This window comes from Chrysochloris asiatica, unplaced genomic scaffold (genome assembly GCF_000296735.1).
Source record: "Chrysochloris asiatica unplaced genomic scaffold, ChrAsi1.0 scaffold00165, whole genome shotgun sequence".
Classification (NCBI taxonomy): domain Eukaryota; kingdom Metazoa; phylum Chordata; class Mammalia; order Afrosoricida; family Chrysochloridae; genus Chrysochloris; species Chrysochloris asiatica.
Window position 1 is genome coordinate 1,175,182 of NW_006408683.1, and position 17,260 is coordinate 1,192,441.

Sequence of the window (17,260 nt, forward strand, 5' to 3'; positions counted from 1 at the left end):
CTTTTTAAAGTGTTGAAGAGCAAAGATGTCAGCTTGAGGACTAAGATGCACCTGACCCAAGCCATGGTATTTTCAATAACCTCATATGCATGCGAAAGCTGGACAGTTGAATAAGGAAGACCATAGAAGACTTGATACTTTAAAGTTATGGTGTTCAAGAAGAATATTGAAAGTGCCATGGGCTGCCCATAGAACCAACAGATCTGTGTTGGAAGAAGTGTAGTCAGAGTGCTCCTTAGAGGACAGGATGGCTAAACTTTGTCTCTCATACTTTGGACATGTTGTCTGGAGGTACTAGTTGCTGGAGAAGGATATCATGTTTGATAAATGGAGGGTCAGAGAAAAAGACGAAGACCCCCAGCAGGATGGATTGGCAAAGTGGCAGCATCAATGAGCTCAAGAGTGGCAACAATTGTGAGGTTGACCCAGGACCGGGCAGTGTTTCATTCTGTTGTACATAGGGTAGCTGTGAGTCGGTACTGACTCAATGGCACCTAACAACAGCAACATCAACTTTTCTCTGGAATACAATTTGTTTTAAAGTCAGAAATGTTCAGAAATACTTACACTCCCTGTTACTTCATGCCAATAACTCATATTATCATTAGAGAAGATCAGATCACCTGAGCTACTATTTAAATGAATGTTTTTAATTATGTAAACAGCATTTACAATCAGAACAGATTTTAATTTACCCAACATACACACAAGGGTAGATAAAAAATTATTGCTACTAGGGCACCAGTTCATACATGGGTTTATACATGTCTCTTGATAAGTGGATGGCTGCATAGCAGTTTTCTCAGTAATACACTTGCCTTAGTCTCATTATGATGCATTAAAAATAAAAATAGATCTAATCAAAATAAAATCTACAAAGATAAACCTTTTGGAATCTCAAAAAAACTGTCTCTCTCCAAAACCTTCAGCACTGACTTCTCTGCCTTGAATTGAACGGGTCCAGCAGATTCTCTTGGAAACCAGGACTCCAAAAGGCACATTGTAGGCACAATAATAGGTCAGTTTGGTATGGTGCTATAGGATAAGCACTGAACTGCAAATCACAAGGTCAGCATTTCAAACCTATCAGCCACTCCTCAGAAATCCTATACAGGGTCGCTTAGAGTTGGAACTGTCTTTATCTACCTCCATTAATTTGTCAATTCTAGAATTTCAGCGATGGCTACCAACAATACTTTCTACAAACTTTTATTCCTATTAAGAAGGCGCCCCGGTAGCACTGTTGGTTAAGTATTGGACTGCTAACTCAAGGTTGGCAGTTCAAACCTACCAGTTACTTTATGGGATAACGATAAGGCCATCTGTTCTCTTAAGATTTACAATCTCGGAAATCCTAGAGAGCAGTTCTACTCTGTCCTATGAGGTCATTATGAGTCAAAGTTAACTTGATGGCAGTGAGTTTTTAAAGAGGCAGAATCTATGTCCCCTTCCTTCAAATCTGGGTTGGTCTTATGACCTGCTTTTCTCCGGAAAATGTAAAAACTTATAATGCCTGTTTAGGGGCTAGTTCTTACAAAGTTTGGTGGCTTTTGCTCATTGGAAGTCAGCCATGTAAAGTTCAGCCAGACTACTGAATTATTAGAGACAGACGGAGAAAAAATTACACACAGAAGATAACTGAGACACCCTATCAATCTCTAGTATCAAGGGCCAGAGCAGCTACATGAGTGGCCCCAGTTGACACAAGAACTGTCCAGCCAGCTAATAGAAATGTGAAAAAGAATGAATCATTGTTATTTTGAGCTACTAAACTTTAGAATGGCTAAGAAATAGGTATAAGAAATGACATTTTTAAAGAGATGAACTTCTTTTTGAAGTCCTTATCCAGTTTTACATTGTGGTAGCATGTATTTAAAAACTGAGTGGTGATTCAAAAACATCATACAAGAGGAAACCAATTTTAGAAGCCATATCTTCATGTATTGCACATGTCTTTCACTAACTTTTACTTAGCACGAATTGTTTATATGCTGTTGTAGTTAGGTGCCATAGAGTCGGTTCAGACCCATAGCGAACCTGTATAGGGTTTCTGAGGAGCGACTGGTGAGTTTGAACTGCCGACCTTGCTGTTCATACCAATCTTGCAGCTCAGCCCATTAACCCAGATGTCAAAAACTTCATGGAAAATGGAATTAAAGGCAATGGAATTCTTCCACTAATTTTTTGAAGCCCCCCTCATACATTCACGTACTGGGTTATATGGACGATATAGAGAAATTTGTATGGCTGATATAGAGAAATAAGATTTGTCCAAGTAGGTTTATGATTTATATTGAGAGGCAAAATATGTACTCATTAATAACTCATTATTCAGAGATCAAATCATAGCATACATACTTACTCTAAATATACAGGGTATATCTTTTCGACTTGCGTGAATAACATCGGAAGCCAAGACTGAACTCACGGAAAATTCTTCATCCCTGAACAAAAAGTGAAACACTAAAAGTCAATGCTGTGGGTATGTGTGTGTGGTTTGGGGTGTGTATTCAAATAACTCATAAGGAGTAATCCTCAAAATTTAATTGCATAAAACACCTAAAAGTTTTTTGATTTATAGTGCCCCAAGTAATTTTATTACTGTGGTAAGTAACTATGCAATAAAACATCTCCATTTCAACATTCTTCATATGTACAGTTCAGTGACATGCATGAACTTATGTTTATCATGTTCAGGCATCAGCCTTATCTGTTCCCAAATTTCCCATAACTTTTAAAAGAAGCTCAGCATCCTCTTAGCAGTGAGTCCTCCTTTCCTCTCTTTCCTGCTAACCCCTGATAATCATTAATCAACTTTGTTCTCTTTATATTTGTCTATTCCAGGTATTTCATACAAGTAAAACCACACAGTTTCTTCTTCTGTGACAGACTTATTTCACTCAGCACGTTTCCAAGGCTCATCCATGTCAAAGCATGTATCAGGCAGGACTTAATTTCTCTTCATTTCTCATATTCATAACATGCTGTACCACAGTTATCCATCTTATTGGATCCACTCATCTGCTGATGGACATCTGTGCTCTTCCACTGTTGGCAATAGTGAACAGTGTTGCAGGAACACTGATGTACAGGTCTCCGTTCACATCCATCCCTGCTTTCATTCTACTACATGCACACCCAGGAGTGGAAGTGCTGGGTCACATGGTAAACAACTTTTTGATGAACTACCAAACTATTTCCATAATGGCTATACAACCTCACTTGTTATTGTTGATAAACGCTGTCATAGCCATCCTGTATAGAGTTTCCAAGGAGTGACTGGTAGGTTTGAACCCTAAATTTGTGGTTAGCAGTCCAATGCTTATCCTACAGTGCCACAATCTCATTTTGTTGGTTGTTATTGTTAAGTGATTGTTGAGTTGGTTCTGACTCATAGTGACCCTGTTTAGGGTTTCTGAGGCTTTGTGTGCCTGGAGCTATGAGGGAAGCAAAAGGAGAGCGCTCCAAAGGTCAAGAGGAATGTCTGTAAGATGAGACCAGGAGCATTCTGAGATAGAAAGAAAAGCACATCACTTTTTACTTAAGAGATGTGCTTATATAAACGTTTACTGATTCATTGTATATTCCAAGAGCTGGTCTGATTTTGAGATTTTAATTTTTTCCCCTCATACTGGAATTATACTCTAAACCTTTAAGTGATGATATAAACATCACAGACTTGTTGTTGTTAAGTGCTGTTGAGTTGGTTCCAACTCATAGGGACCCTGTGTAGGGTTTCCAAGGAGTGACTGGTGAATTTGAGCCAATGACCTTGGGGTTTCAACTGACCTTGTGGTCCAGTGCTTTGTCCCACAGGGCCACACAAGCCACCATTAATTACACTAGCCACCATTAATTACCACAACAATCTCTAAATTTGCCTTGTGGATTCAAACACCATCTTCTTTTTCTTGGCCTTTAGCCCTAACACACATCAATCCATCTTATTTTAATTTCTATTGTTAATTATTACTATAGTAATATTAGTAAATGATAAAGTTAGTATAAAACTAGATTACTACTAATTAAATATTAATATATGATAAATATATAAGTAAAAATAATTAATAAGTAAAGACATGATATCATTGTTAAAAGAAAAATCAGAAACTTCCTATTCTATTCTTATGTCGCCATAATCAAGCATTTTCACCTTTGAAAGCTTACCTCATGTCAATCACCTGGCTGACTATAACACTGGGCTGAGATGCTTTTCCTTCAGCAACATCATAAAGAAAGAGTTTGAAGTCACAGACTACAGCCAATGCTCTCTGCCATCCTTTCTTCACTCCAGCTGGCTTTGGCATCTTAGTTTATTTTTAGATAGACAAGCAGACAAGGAAACAAACAAAAACAAATGTTACTCAGAGCTCTTTTAATTATACATGTAACTGCATGATGAAAACCTAAAGATAATATAAATGTATTATAAGTCTGTCGCCTTGGCTGGTAAAGTAACAGATGGAACACAAATATGAATAATATGGAAATATGTGAGACAACATTGAACTAAAGTTTATAAATGACACCCTTTAAACTTTTACTTGTTAAGTGCCAATGAGTCAGCTTCCAAGGAGGGGTTGAAGAGTCTGAACTGCCGACCTTTCAGTTAGCAGTCTAGTGCTTATTCTATAACACCACAACAGGACTCCTAACTTTCACTTGTAATTTGTTAAAAAATAGCACTGATCGCTTTCTTTCTAAGTAGCATAAAAGTCAAAATTGGTAGTAAGATGTAAGTATTTACTATGATAACCCTAGGTATTACTCATGATAACAAATAAGATAATGACTTGATAGTATCTTATAATTCATAAACATGCATCACCTATCTGGCAAGGCCATCTGCCAAATACTTCTTTATAGAGAGGTCAACATTTGTTCATCACAGGACAGGGACAGTACAGAAAAGTTTGAGACCATCTGCAATTGATTTCTAAGCAATGGCTAAGCTTTTTGTTTTCAAGTTATTCCTCTGAATGAAATAAAACGATTAGATGAATTCTACTAATTTGATTTTCTGACAAGAAAATGATTGGGTTTAAGTTTAATTCATTGGTGTTTGGTGTCATTGAGTCAGTACCAGCTCTTAGAGACTTTATGCACAACAAATGAAACAATGTCTGATACTGCACCAATCTCATAATTGCTGCTATGCTTGAGCCCATTGCTGCTGCCACTGTGCCAGTCCATCTCATTGGAGGTCTACCTCTTTTTCTCTGACCCTCCAGTTTATCAAGCATGATGTCCTTCTTCAGGGACTAGTCTCTCTGCAAAATATGTTCAAAGTATGAGACAAAGCCTGGTCATCTTGGCTTCTAAGGAGGATTCTGATTGTACTTCTTACAACACAGATTTGCTTGTTCTTCTGACAGTCGACAATACTTTCAATATTCTCTTTCAGCACCATAACTCAAAGGCTTCAATTCTTCTACAGTCTTACGTATTCATTGTCCAATTTTCACATGCATAAAGGAGCTATTGGGTGAGGCACGCCTTAGTCCTCAAACTGACATCTTTGTTCTTCAACACTTTAAAAAGGTAGATTTGCCTAATGCAAAATGTCATTTGATTTCTTGATTGCTGCTTCCATGAGTGTTGATGGTTGATCCAAGTAAAATGAAGTCTTTGACAACTTCAATAATTTCTCCATTGATGTATGTTGTTTACTGGTCTAATGGTGAGGATTTTTGCTTTCTTTACATTGAGATGCAACTCATACCAAAGGCTGTGTGCTCTTTGATCCTCATCAGTAAGCACTTTGAGTTCTCTTAACTTTCAGCAAGCAAGGTTGTACCATCTGTATATCGCAGGTTGTTATGAGTCTTCCTCCAATCCTGATGCCACGTTTTTCTTCATATAACCCAGCTTCTCAGATCATTTGCTCAGCATACAGGCTGAATAAGTATGGTGAAAGAATACAACCCTGTCGCATACCTTTCCTAATTTTAAACCATTTGTGTTCCCTTGTTCTTTTTGAACAACTGCCTCTTGGTCTATGTACAGGTTCCTCATGAGCACAATTAAGTGTTCAGGAATACTCATACTTCGCAATGTTGTCCATAGTTTGTCATGATCCACAAAATCGAAAGCCTCTGTGCAGTCAATAAAACACAGGTAAATATCTTTCTGGTATTCTCTGCTTTCAGCCACGATCCATCTGATGTCAGCAGTGATATCCCTCATTCCATGTCTCTTTCTGAATCTGACCTGAACCTCTGACAAATCTCTGTTAATGTACTGCTGCAGCTGTTTTTGAATTATCTTTAGCAAAATTTTACTTGCATGCAATACTAGTGATATTGCCTGATGATTTCTACATTCCATTGGGTCACCTCTTTTTGGAGCGGGAACAAGTATGTATCACTTCCAATCAGCTGGCAAGGTAGTTGTCTTCCAAATTTCTTGGCATAAATGAGTGAGTATCTCCTCCAGTCTTACGTCAGTTTGTTGAAAGATTTCAATTTGCAGTCCATCAATTCCCAGAGCCTTCATTCTTTTCCAGTGTCTTCATTGCATCTTAAACATCTCCCTTCAGTACTATTGGCTCTTGATCATATGCTACCTCTTGAAATGGTTGAACACTGACATTTCTTTTTGATACTGTGACTGTGCATTCCTTCCATCTTCTTTTGATGTTTTCTGCATCATTCAACGTTTTGCCCTTAAAATCCTTTAATATTGCAAGTCAAGGCTCAAACTTTTTTCTTCAAATATTTTTGGCTTGAGAAATGCTAAGTGTTTTCTTCCCTTTTGGTTTTCTAGCTCCCGATCTTTGCAATTTTCATCACAATATTTGACTTTGTCTTCTTGAGCAGCCCTTTGAAAATTTCTGTTCAGCTTTTTTACCTCCTCATTTTTTCCATTTGCTTTAGCATCTCTATGCGAGACAGCAAGTTGCAGAGTCTCTTTTAACATCTATCTTGATTGTTTCCCACTTTCTTTTCTGCTTAATGACCTTTTTTGCTTTCTTCCTCTATGATGTTCTTGATGTCATCCTATAACTCTTCTGGTCTTCAGTCATTAGTGTCTAATTCATCAAATCTGTGCTTGAGATGATCTCTTCATTTAGGTGGGATATTTCAAGGTCACATTTTGGTTCTCATGGACTTGCTTTAATTTTTCTTCAGCTTCAGTCTGACCTTGTATATGAGCAATTGATGGTCTGCCCCAGTCTTATTTTGAATGATGTTATGGATCTCCACCACTGTCTCTTTCTACAGATATAGTCAATTTGATTTCTGCGTATTCCATTTGGTGAGGTCCATGAGCATGGCTATTTTTTTATGTTGTTTTAAAGAGGTATTTGCAATAAAGAAATCATTGCTTTTGTAAAATTCTATTATGAGATCTCCACCATCATTTATATCACCAAGGCCATATTTTCCAACTACTGATCCTTCCTCTTTGTTTCCAACCTTTGTACTCCAAACATCAGTAATTATCAATACATTTTGATTGCATGTTTGATCAATTTCAGACTGAAAATTTGGTAGCATTCTTGAATTTCATCATCACTGGCTTTAGTGATTTGTGCATAAATTTGAATAATACTTGTATTATGTGGTCTTCTTTGTACCTGCATGGGTATTATCCTATGCAGACAGCATCGTGCTTCAAGATAGATCTTGGAATGTTCTTTTTGATGATGTATGTGATGCCATTCGTCTTCAATTTGTCATTCCCAGTATAGTAAGCCATGTCAGATTCAAAATAGATAATAGTAGTTTATTTCTGCTCATTAATGCCTAGGATATCAATGTCTGTGTGTTTCATTTCATATTTACAAATTCTAATTTTTCTAGATTCATACTTAACATATTTCATGTTCTAATTATAAATGGATGCTTACAATGATTTCTCATCATTTTGAGTTGTGCCCCATCAGCAAAGGGAAGGTCCATTCATGTCATCACAGTCAACTCTATATTGAGGACGCAACTCTTCTCTAGTCACATATTGAGTGTCTTCTAAACTGAGGGACTCATCGTCCAGCACTATATCTGACAATTTTCTAGAGCTATTCATCATGTTGCGATATTCAATATTCTGGTGCTGACAGTGTTCCACTGCTATTCATAAGGTTTTCAGTGACTACATATTCGGAAGTACTCCATCTCTCCTTTTTCCTAGTCTGTTCAGAACTGCAGATGAAACCTGTCCACCATGGGTAATCCTGTTGGTGTTTAAAATATTGGTGGCATAGCTTCCAGAATCACAGCAACACACAAGTCACTACAGGATGACAAAGTGACAGACAAATAGTGCTTATATTTATTATTAAACCTTAAAATTCTAAACCTGACCTAATATACTTACCCTGATGTAACCTTCATATGCGGTTCCTATTCCTTTCTGTGGATCTATACCCAGGGGACCTTTTGTCTGTTCAGAAGGAACTGGACAAGTGGTTGGAGCTTTGTTTACACAAGTTATATGACACGAGAATCCACACACTTTTGGAGGGAAAAAGAAACAATGTTCAATAAAAATTCAATTTTACAAAAAAGATATTTACTGAGCATTCACTATATGCAAGGTGATATGTTAGACAAATGTTTATTCAGTTTTATTTTTTTAATTATAATTTGAAGAGCTTATCCAGTCAGTGACTTAACAATAATAATTTCAATAAGAAATGTAAAAGTTCCCCTATTATTGTAACACTAATGAGAAACACATAAAAAATCATCTAGCCATGTAAATAAAATAGTTGATATAAACTTTGAAACCCTAAAAAAGTAGTTTGGGGAGTTTTCTGTAATTCTTCAACTCTTTATCCCATTGAAATATGGTATCTGCCAGGTCCTCTCAACGCAAACCCCCTTCCAAGACTAAGACTCAACGGAAATGCATGCTCTAATTGGTGACCACACACATCGCCGATGGGGGGAAGTGGGGTAAAGGCAGCAATGAAGCGGCAAGCTAAGCCCTACAATGATCAGTAGACTTCTGTGGACCCAGTTGGGGACCTGGTTGACAAGCAGTGTGAAGAGGCCTGGGGACTCTTGGGTCCAGAGTCAGTGGCGTGGCCACGGAGGACTTGAGAGGAGAGTGGAGCTACCAGCTGACAGGAAGAGAGGACATATGCACAGGAGCGCCCACACTTGCAGATGATACCCATGTGACCTAGACCGGATGACTTCTCAACCAGGAGAAGAAAGAAGAGGGGGGAAAAAAAAAAAGTGAGCTGATACACTCTGATGAACTTGACCTATACCTATGGAGCAGCTACTCAAAAGAGGGAACAAATCCTCACAGCAAGAAACATTCACACACACACACACACACCCCACACACAGAGTGGACAGAGAAGGGCAGCTTGGACATTGGTGGATACTCAAATGGGGAGGGGGGCTACAAAGGCAAGAAGTGACTGGCTTACAAGCTTTCAAGAGGGAACCTGGTGCTAGGGAGCATGACAGAAGGCAGAATCTCCAGTAGGTACTATTCAATCTGTCTGGGCGGAGCTGATGAAAGGAGATACAGATGGGTAACTCATGATACTGTAGTGAATAATGCTTATCAGGACGGATTATGAGGGTTGGAAATGCAAAGGTGGAAGTTTTGTAACAAGGAAGGGAGTGATTAATTCACCAGGATAGGAGCGGAGGCCTCCGGGACTATCAACGGAGAAGAGCCGAGAGCGGGACCCTACCCAGAGAAACAGAGATGCCTGAGATGGAGACAGAGATGATGACATGGAGTGATGAAGTGACTGGGGACTTTGAACCCAGAGAGGGAAAGGGACTGTGGGCCGAAAACTGGGGGGAGGAGGGGATAAGTATAGGGGGCGGGTTTCTGGGATATACCCTTTGGGTGGTTGATGATGCATGGAGGGGATTGGAACCATGGCAGTGAGATGATATACGATGGAATGAATGTAAAGTTAAAGTTCTCCCATGTAAACTATCATATAATTCACAATAAAACATTAAAAAAAAAAAAAAAAAGAAATATGGTATCTATCCTGAAATTCCTCTCAAAAGGGTTACTACTCCTGCTCAAAAAACTTCAATTTTATAAGTTCTGTTGAGTTGATTCTGACTTATAGTGACCTACAGGATGGAGTAGAACTGCCCTATAGGGTTTTAATGGCTGTAATCTTTATGGAAGCTGAATGCCATCTCTCTCTCCCATGGAGCAGCTGGTGGGTTCAAACTTCTGGCCTTTTGGTTAGTATACAGTACTTATTCACTGTACCAGCAGTGCTCCAAAAGGGTTACTAGTGAACTTGACATCTTTGCAACATCAGGCAAACTTTACTAATCCCTCTTGCTGAAACTCTCCTGTAGATTTGAAGACATGCCTATGGACTACCACTATCCCTTTTTAGTCTACTCAACCTACACATATATGTCAGTGATTCCTAGGGCATCAATGACTAGTAAGTCCTTGTCCACTTCTCCATTTATTCTACACACACGCACTGATAATTTTATAGATGTCTAACTGTGGCTGCTTCAATCACTTAAATCACTGGTGCTAATTTCCAAACAGATATATAAGACTTGGACTAGCCTCCTAAATGATCTCCTTGCTTCTGACTTTACCACTACGTAATCTATTCTCCATACTGTGATCAGAATGACCCTCCAAAATTGAAATCTCATGCTAGTCTTCTTTTTAACCCTTCAATAAGTTTTCCTCATCTCCTACATGATCCTCAGATAAAGTCCCTGGCATCTTTTCTAATTTTACCTCCTGCCAATTTTTTTCCCCTTTAAATCCTCACCAATGGACCAATAAACAAAATTCTTATCAAAATTCTTATTCAAAAGGTTGAAGTTATCAAGGACTTCATTCTTCTTGGATCAACTATCAACACTCACAGAAGCAGCAGTCAAGAAATCAAACGATGTATTACATTTGACAAATCTGCTGCATAAGACCTTTTTAAAGTGTTGAAGAGTAAAGATGTCAGCTTGAGGACTAAGGTCGCCTGACCCAAGCCATGGTATTTTCAATAACCTCATATGCATGCGAAAGTTAGTGAACAAGGAAGACTATAGAAGAATTGATGCTTTTGAGTTATGATGTTGGAGGAGAATACTGAAAGTGCCACGGGCTGCCCATAGAACCAACAGATGTGTGTTGGAAGAAGTGTAGCCACAGTGCTCCTTGGAGGCCAAGATGGCCAAACTTCATCTCTTGTACTTCGGACATATTGTCAGGAGGGATCACTCACTGGAGAAGGATATCATGTTTGGTAAAGTGGAGGGTCAGAGAAAACGAGGAAGACCCCCAATGAGATGGATTGGCCAAATGGCAGCATCAATGGGCTCAAGCGTGGCAACAATAGTGAGGTTGGCCTAGGATTGGGCAGTGTTTTGTTCTGCTGTGCATAAGGTCGGCACCGACTCAATGGTATCTAACAACAACAACCAGGACATATCCTGCTATACAATACTATTTGCAATTGTGAACCTGCAATACTGTTTCTTGACTATATGCCACTGAATAAACAGAATTCAGTGACATATAGTCAAGAAATAGTCTTTAGTCCTTTCCCTCTTACTTGCCTACCAAAGTTCTATTTAATTTTCAAATTTCAGTTCAGAAATGTTTTTCTTCTGTAAAACCTTCTTTGATATACCTAACATGCAGTATTGATCATTCTATGCTTCATGAGTACACATTTTTTTTTTAAAGATTTTAGGGTTTATTTATCCTCTGGTGAAAAATCCACAGTCATCGCAGAATATTTATTCCTTCTTTTTGTCAGCACCAACATTGGTCTTTGCAGTCCCCTGTACTTTCTTCACTCGGTTTTTGTGTTCCTTGCGCTGTTTTCTTGAGGTTTTCTTCTTCTCATACAGGCCGTGTCTTGCAAGTCTGTGTTTGGGTTCATTTTTTTTAGCATAATCCAAGGAATCGTAAATCATGCCGAAGCCAGTAGTCTTGCCACCACCAAAATGGGTTCTGAATCCAAACACAAAGATGACATCTGGTGTCGTCTTATACATTTTGGCAAGTTTTTCCTGAATTTCTGTCTTAGGTACTGTTGCCTTCCCAGGATGAAGGACATCAATGACCATTTGTTTCGCTGAAGTAGTCGGTTGGTCATGAACTTCCTTGTCCGGATAGTTACTGTGCCATTCATGATGGCGGCAGACACTCAGGCAGCCGGGGAGGAAAAGAAGATGAGTACACTTCTTAAAAATAAACTTTTACTATATTGAAATTAGATTCCTGGTGTGGCACTGTGGGTTAATGTGCTGGACTGCAATGCCGGTTTGAACCATAAGGTTGGCAATTGAAGTCCACCAGCTGCTCCTCGGAAACCCTATACAGGGTTGTTATAGATCAGAACCGACTCAATGTTACTAAGCAACAACAACAATAATGAAATGATGTGCCTATTTAAGTATTTTCTCTTACTAGACCAGAAACACATTGGTGCTATAACAGGGCCAATTTTAACTTTCTATCTTCCATATCTGGCAGAAATCTTTGTCACTTCACATCTAGTGTTTGCTGGAACAATAGAGGAAATTCATGATTAATTCATATTCCCAATAAGATATAGTATAACATTTAACACTCTATTAATTACGTAAACTTTTAACCAAATGTGGTAAACTAGTTTTGCATCCTTGATTGAAGATTCTCTTCTTGTTGTTGCGAAGTGCCATTGAGTCAGTTCCGACCCATGGCAACCCTGTATAGGGTTACCAAGGAGCAGTTGGTGAGCTTGAACCACTGACCTTGCAGTTCAAATCGCTTTGCAATCTGACCATTAGCCCACAGCCGCACACCAAGACTCTGGAGACTCTCTTAGTGCTTCTAAAAATTAGTCAAGCAATTGCTGCTGTTGGTAAGTGTGCTCGTGTTGGTTCTGACTCACAGGGTTTTGGTTAGCAATCCAGTGCTTATCCGATAGTGTCACACTAGGACTGCTACCTTTCACTAGTAAATCACTAAAAAATAACATTCAAGACTTTAAGACTGTCAATATATATGAATCAAAGAAACTAAACATATTAATAATAAAAACTAAATGTCTATAAATAATAACTTCTCTAAACTCTTTGAATATATTGTTATGTCATGTGTACAATGTTGTTGTTAAGTGCCGTGGAGTCGGTTCCGACTCATAGCTACCCTGCACAGGGTTTCCGAGGCTGTAAATCTTTACGGGAGCAGAACGCCTCATCTTTCTACCGCGGAACCACTGGTAGTTTCGAACTGCTGACTTTGCGGTTCACAGCCCGATTCGTAACTACTACGCAACAGGCACTTCATTTATTGTGATTACAATAAAGGTGAAAACTTTTATAGCATGACCTATGTAGAAAATCCTAACTTCCTAACTGAAACGGTTCAATGATTAAAAATAATATAAATTTGGGTAAATTTTAGCAATGATCAGTATTATTATGATATACATTTATTTAAATTACCACTAACATAAAAACTACCAGCTGCTCCTCCGAAACCCTATACAGGATCACTATGAGTCAGAACTGACTCTATGGCACTTAACAACAACAATTAAGATAATAAATAGTTAACGTTATTACATAAATTTTATTTGCCTTTAACAACCTCAGGGAGGTACAATGATTATCTCCATGGTATATATAACACAGAACTAACAGAGGACAGTGCTGGGATTCAAGCCCCAGCAGTCTTGGTCAAAGTTTGCACGCGTAACTATCAACAATATTGCCATGATGTATCTATTTGATACTCACTGGTTAACTTGAGGGTCAAAGACAAAATGATAAATAAAATAAACGTATAGATTTCATTGAATGTTAGCTGAATGAGAATTAAAATTCAAAATGTTTTAAACAAACAAACTTTTTAAGAAGGGATTCTTTAACTATTTAGATAATTCCTACTCTAAAGGTGGATCCCAGAGAATACTTGGGAAAGTGTAAGAGAGGAATTGAAAGAATATTATTGTGGCAATGCATAAAATACACACGGGGAAAATGGATATTATTAGACCAACAGAGTCAAGATAGACTGGTGTTGACTGTAAGAAATTGCACAAACTTCTGTGGGACATCCCATTTAGTTACTAGTGCAGTGTCTAACATGTTATACAGGCAGTACCTGACTTACAACAGGGTCTGATGACTCTGTCATAAGTTGATTCTGATTTAAGTAAAAATCATCACTTTATATTTATTTTTATTATTATAGCCTTTTATTATCAGTATTTTTATATATCTGATTTTATTTGTATTTGGGGGTTGGAAAAACAAATGTTACATGTAAGTTTACGGGTATATTTTAATATCTACATAAATAAAAAAGACATAAATTTTAAATCCTAAGTTGAATATGCTGTAAGTCAGGGGATATGTGAATTTTGTTTTGCAAACAAGCAAAAATCTTGCCTCCAAAAAGGCAGTTAGTGGATTCTATACTAGATTTAATTCCAATAAACCAGGAAGTTATAAAAAGGACAGGAATTTTTAGTGGTGACAATATTATTATATCACAAAAATATGGCAGACAAAGAAAGGGCATAGTTGAATATGTCTCCAGCTTTACAAGGTAGGTTTCAAAGGGTCTGAAGAAAAGATAGGTACAATTTCATGACATAAGAAACTAAAAAAGAAGAGAGTATGAAAAGATCCCCAAAGCTGTACTGCGGATTGCAAATGATTCAGAAGCAACAAAAAAGGTAAGGGACTGAACTCTAACAACAGAAAGAAGAACATGCAATTGTAACATGAATAATAAATGATATGGATGCTATCACAACAAAACCAATGAAAACAAAAAGGATAATAACAGAATACTATGAAAACTTGTAGTACAACAAATTTGAAAATCAGAAGAAATGAACTAATTTTTAGAAAAAATATGACCTACTTAAACTAACACAGACAGAAATAGAAAACTTGAATAAATCTATAACAAAAGAAGAAATTGATCAGGTCATTAAAAAATTTCCAACAAAAATAACAACAAAATGTCCAGGCACAGATGGCTTTATTGGTGAATTCCATAAAACACTGAAAGTAGTTGTTGTTGTTGTTGTTAGGTGCCATCAAGTCAGTACTGACTCATAGCGACCCTATGTACAACAGAATGAGACACTGCTTGGTCATGGGCCAACCTCACAATCATTGCCACGCTTGAGCCAACTGATGCTGCCACTTTGCCAGTCCATCTTGATAGGGGTCTTCCTCTTTTTCTCTGACCCTCCACCTTGTTGTTGTTGTTGTTAAGTGCCATCGAGTCGGGTCCGACCCATAGCGACCCTGTACAGGGTTTCCGAGGGTGTAAATCTTTACGGGAGTAGAAAGCCTCATCTTTCTCCCGCGGAGTGGCTGGTAGTTCCACCTTACCAAACATATATCCTTCGCCAGCGACTGGTCCCTCCTGACAATATGTCCAAAAGTATGAAAGACAGAGTTTGGCCATCTTGGCCTCTAAGGAGCACTCTGGCTGCACTTCTTCCAACACAGATCTGTTGGTTCTTTTGGCAGCCCATGGCACTTTCAATATTCTCCTCCAATACCATAACTCAAAAGCATCAATTATTCTACGGCCTTCCTTCCGTAGAAGCTTCCTGATGCATATGAGGTTATTGAAAATACCATGGCTTGGGTCAGGTGCACCTCAGTTTTCAAGCTGACATCTTTGCTCTTCAACACTTTAAAAAGGTCTTGTGCAGCAGATCTGCCTAATGCAATACGTTGTCTGATTTCTTGACTGCTGCTTCCGTAAGTATTGATAGTTGGTCCAAGAAGAATGACGTCCTTGACAACTTCAATCTTTTCTCCATTGATAAGAATATTTTTCATTGATCCAGTGGTGAGGATTTTTGTTTTCTTTACACTGAAGCGCAATCCATACTGAAGGCTGTGCTCTTTGATCTTCATCAGTAAATATTTTAAGTTCTCTTCACTTTCAGCAAGCAAGGTTGCATCATCTGCATATCACAGGTTGTTCATGAGTCTTCCTCCAATCCTAATACCACATTTTTCTTCCTATAGCCCAGCTCCTCGGATGATATGTTCAGCATACAGGTTGATTAAGTATGGTGAAAGAATACACCTTTCTTAGTTATAACCATTCAGTGTTCCCATGTTCTGTTCGAACAACTGCCTCTTGGTCTATGTATAGATTCCTCAAATGATAGAAGAGTTGACATTAATTCTATTCAAACATTCAAGAGCACAGAAAAGGATGGAAAACTCCCCAAAACATTTTATGAAGCAAGTCTCGCCCTCATACCAAAACCAAGCAAAGACATTACTGACAAAAGAAAAGTATGGACAAAAAAATTCAAGTCTCGACTTGAAGTATTGAAGGATTCTCTGGTGAAATTATTGAATGATGCAGAAAGCATCAAAAGAAGATAGAAGGAATACACAGAGTCACTGTACCAAAAAGAAATGACCAATGTTCACCCATTTCAAGAGGTTAGCATAGGATCAAGAGCCAATGCTACTGAAGGAAGAAGTCCAAGATGCATTGAAGGCATTGGTAAAGAACAAGGCACCAGGAATTGATGGAATACAAATGGAAATCTTTCAACAAACTGATGTGGCACTGGAGGCACTGACTCATCAATGCCAAGAAACTTGGAAGACAGCTACCTGGCCAATTGACTGGAAGAATTCCATATTTGTGCCCATTCCAAAGAGAGATGACCCAACAGATTGTGAAAAGCATCAGATAATATCATTAATATCCCATGTGAACAAAGTTTTACTAGAGGTAATACAAAAATGGCTACAAACATACATTGACAGAGAACATCCAGAGGTTCAAGTCAGTTTCAGAAGAGGATATAGAATGAGGGATATCATTGTGATGTCAGATGAATCCTGGCTGAAAGCAGAGAATACCAGAAAGATATTTACCTGTGCTTTATTGACTACGCAAAGGCTTTCGATTGTGTGGATCATGACAAGCTATGGACAACATTGCGAAGAATGAGTATTCTGGAACACTTAATTATGCTCATGAGGAACCTGTACATAGACCAAGAGACAGTTGTTCAAAAAGAACAAAGGAACACCAAATGGTTTAAAATTAGGAAAGGTGTATGTCAGGGTTGTGTTCTTTTACCATACTTAGTCAATCTGTATGCTGAGCAAATGATCCAAGAAGCTGGATTATATGGCATTAGGACTTGAGGAAGACTCATTAACAACTGCAATATGCAGATGGTAAAACCTTTTTTGCTGAAAGTGAAGAGGAATTAAAATGCTTACTGATGAAGATCAAAGACCACAGTCTTTGGTATGGGTTGCATCTCAATGTAAAGAAAACAAAAGTCCTCACC

At 38.2% G+C, this 17,260-nt stretch overlaps 1 protein-coding gene across 3 annotated transcripts in view; it reads right to left on the reverse strand.

Annotated features, from left to right (window-relative positions):
• Positions 1-17,260, reverse strand: part of CDC42BPA (CDC42 binding protein kinase alpha (DMPK-like)) — a 628,044-nt gene that overhangs the window by 37,317 nt on the left and 573,467 nt on the right. For all 3 annotated transcript variants that reach the window (XM_006871264.1, XM_006871263.1, XM_006871265.1), the window contains 3 exons: positions 8,320-8,456; positions 4,168-4,307; positions 2,363-2,444 (listed from right to left, as the gene is read on the reverse strand). In XM_006871264.1, the coding sequence (XP_006871326.1) occupies positions 2,363-2,444; positions 4,168-4,307; positions 8,320-8,456 (359 nt within the window). The remainder of the gene's footprint in view (positions 1-2,362; positions 2,445-4,167; positions 4,308-8,319; positions 8,457-17,260) is intronic.